The 3,019-nt window shown below is 18.4% G+C and overlaps 1 protein-coding gene across 1 annotated transcript; it reads right to left on the reverse strand.

Moving 5' to 3' along the window:
• Window positions 1-269: 269 nt before the first annotated feature.
• On the reverse strand, window positions 270-596 carry EHI_155790 (uncharacterized protein; the record flags this gene model as incomplete). The annotated part of the gene is made up of 1 exon (XM_001913462.1): window positions 270-596. The coding sequence occupies one exon, from the start codon at window positions 594-596 to the stop codon at window positions 270-272; it is 327 nt and encodes a 108-aa protein (XP_001913497.1).
• Window positions 597-3,019: the final 2,423 nt, after the last annotated feature.

The following is a 3,019-nucleotide window of genomic DNA, read 5'->3' on the forward strand; positions in this document are numbered from 1 at the left end:
ACTTAATGAAATTATAACATCCTACTGGATTGTCTTCTGTGAATAGGTCAATCACAACATTCCCAAGACTTGTTTCAATAAATACACTCATTTCTTTTTTTCAAGTTCTTTTTGTTTATTATTATTATTCTTTGTGTTGTTTATTTAAAAAGAAGTGAATTAGAGATTTTCAATGATACAGTCAATGTGGATGCAGTACATTATCATTGTGCTGATAATGTCAGTGTAACATTTCTTGATACTTTCCTATTTTCTTATTTTCTTGTGTTTTATATAAAATATTTTATTGAACAAACAATACTTCTTTTTCCACGTTCATTCATTTGGTAATTATCATCATAACAATGTGTGATGACATTGTAGTGTGCATCTTCTATTAATTCAACTTGTTTTATCAAATATTCATATCCATCCTTTGTTGCTTTGATTTTCTCTCCAATTTCTTTCATGATATTCATTTCTTTCTGATAAAACTCCTCAACTTCCTTATCATTCTTTCCAATCATTTCATTAATAATTAGTCCAATATCATTTCTAATTGTTTTGTATGTTGTAGTTATTTGTTGATTTCCTATTTGGAGAGTGATAGTTGCCATGTTCTTTTTATGATTTATCAAGTTCTATCAACCAAAAAACAAAAATTTATCAATGACTTTTATTTTTGAGAAAAGAACTTCTCTATCTTCTTTTTCTCAATTTGCATCTCTTCTTCTTCTTCATTTGATTCATTCTCCATATGTTTTTCTATTTTGGTTGTATTATATTTGAGAAACAAATGATGAAATATAATCTGATAAACCAAAGTATTGATAATACTCTAATTAATATTTGACGTTGCAACATTAGGAATAGTAGTATTTTTATATTTAATTATTGATAAAAATCATAATTAATTTACTGTTAAGGTATAGTGATTGAATAAGTGTTGATACATTCATTATAACAAAGAGTTGTTTTATATCTTTGAAAAATATACTTTTAGCTGTGAGTCTTACCAACTAAATCTCTGTGTTTTTATATATTCTTTGAATTCACGAGTTTATAATAGTTAGAATATAAAATTATTTGTTTTAGTTATATGATTATGTCAACATATGTTTTACTCGGCAAACTATAAACTGTATATTCTTCAAATCATTAATATGGATATTGTACATAAATTTTAATGTTTTAGATACAGTTTATAACAATTGTTAATGAATAATATCCTAATATTCTTTCAATTATTGTATTAAGTAATTAATAATGAAAGATTATATTTATACATTCAACTCTCAATTACTTTGTGAAGAATTAATTTATTATTTTCTTTATTGTGAATGGTTAGTTGAAATAATAATACACTAAAAAACTAAAAGAAAAAGAAACTAATGAGAATAATTGATTTATTCAATATATCATCAAATGATGAAATAAATCCATTACAATAAATATTTATGGGTACGAAAATTAGCAAAGAAAAAATGCATCTAAATAATTTACAAAAATGAAAAAAGATGCAAAATAATTTGCATCAATAGATTTTTCCATTTATTATATTTTGCTCCTAAAATAAATAAAAAAATAAAAAAATAAAAAAATGATAAATACAGAATATATAAATATTTATGTTTATATTTTATTATCATTTATATTCTGTATGAAATATTAATGAAATAGATGATTTGATGAATCGTATTTAATTATTTTATTATTTATATTCTTTTATTTATATGTTATTTATCTATAGTATTTTTATATATTTATTTCTCTGTTTATATTATTTATATCATTGTATTCTTCTTATTATCTATATATTATTATATTCTTCTTATTTTTTATGTTTTTTATGTTTATATTATTTAGATTTTCTTCTTGTTATTCTTTTCTATCTAGATGTATTTGTTTATTCATCTTTTCATTTTTATATTATTATCATTTATATCTATTTTCATTTTATATTTATTCTCTTTTGATTTATATTAATATTAATTTTATCTTTTATACTTTGATTTTATTATTATGTCATTGATTATCATTTCTATATTTATTTATCATTTATTCTTGTTATTCTTTTGTTTTATATTCTATATCTATATTCATATCATTTTCATTTATATTTTATTACTTATTATATGTTATAATAACATAACACATATGATTGATTATATAATAAACATCATGATGAAGTTATACATATAAATAATAAACATAAAAAGAGTAAAATATTTTCAACAATAAAATAATATTAATTATTTTACATCATTAAATTAGACACTTTTATTGAATATTTCTAATTTTTACATTAAAAATACACTTTTTATTTCTTCTTTTCTTTATTATCCATTTTCTTTTATTACTTTTATATTCTTCTTCTACCTTCTTTTTATTCTTTTATATTTATATTCTTTTTATATTATTTGTTTTTCGTTGTTTTTATATTTCTTTCTTCTATTATTTATCAAAATTATATTCATTTATTCATTCTTTTTATTTCTTTTTTATTAATTCTTGAGTATTGTATATTTCTTTAATATTTCATTTATATATTATCAAAATATATGTTTTATTGATTTTATGTTGAACAAAATATTGAATAATTCAATATTTTCAATGTTAATTATTCATTATTTATTCTGAAATGTTGTGTATATTTATTATATTAAATGAATATGATGAATGAATATCAATATTATTGTTTATTTGAGTTTTAAAAATAATAAATGAATATGAAATAATAAATGAAATAAAATAATGAAGACAATGAAATGATAATGAAATAGAATAATGTAATATTGAACAAATCAAATAAAGAATATATTGAATATATCATTATTGTTACTTTATTATTTATTAAAAAAATTATTAAATATTAATAAATTATTATTCATGAATATTTAATTGATATTTTACAATTTCATTTTCATTTTATTTAATAAATGAAATATGAATAATAAATGAATGAATAATAATGTAATATATGAAATAATAAAAAGAAAAGAAAGATAAATAATAAAGAAGATATGATGTATTTAATATA

Source organism: Entamoeba histolytica, genomic scaffold (genome assembly GCF_000208925.1).
Source record: "Entamoeba histolytica HM-1:IMSS scf_1104750518611 genomic scaffold, whole genome shotgun sequence".
Classification (NCBI taxonomy): domain Eukaryota; phylum Evosea; order Mastigamoebida; family Endamoebidae; genus Entamoeba; species Entamoeba histolytica.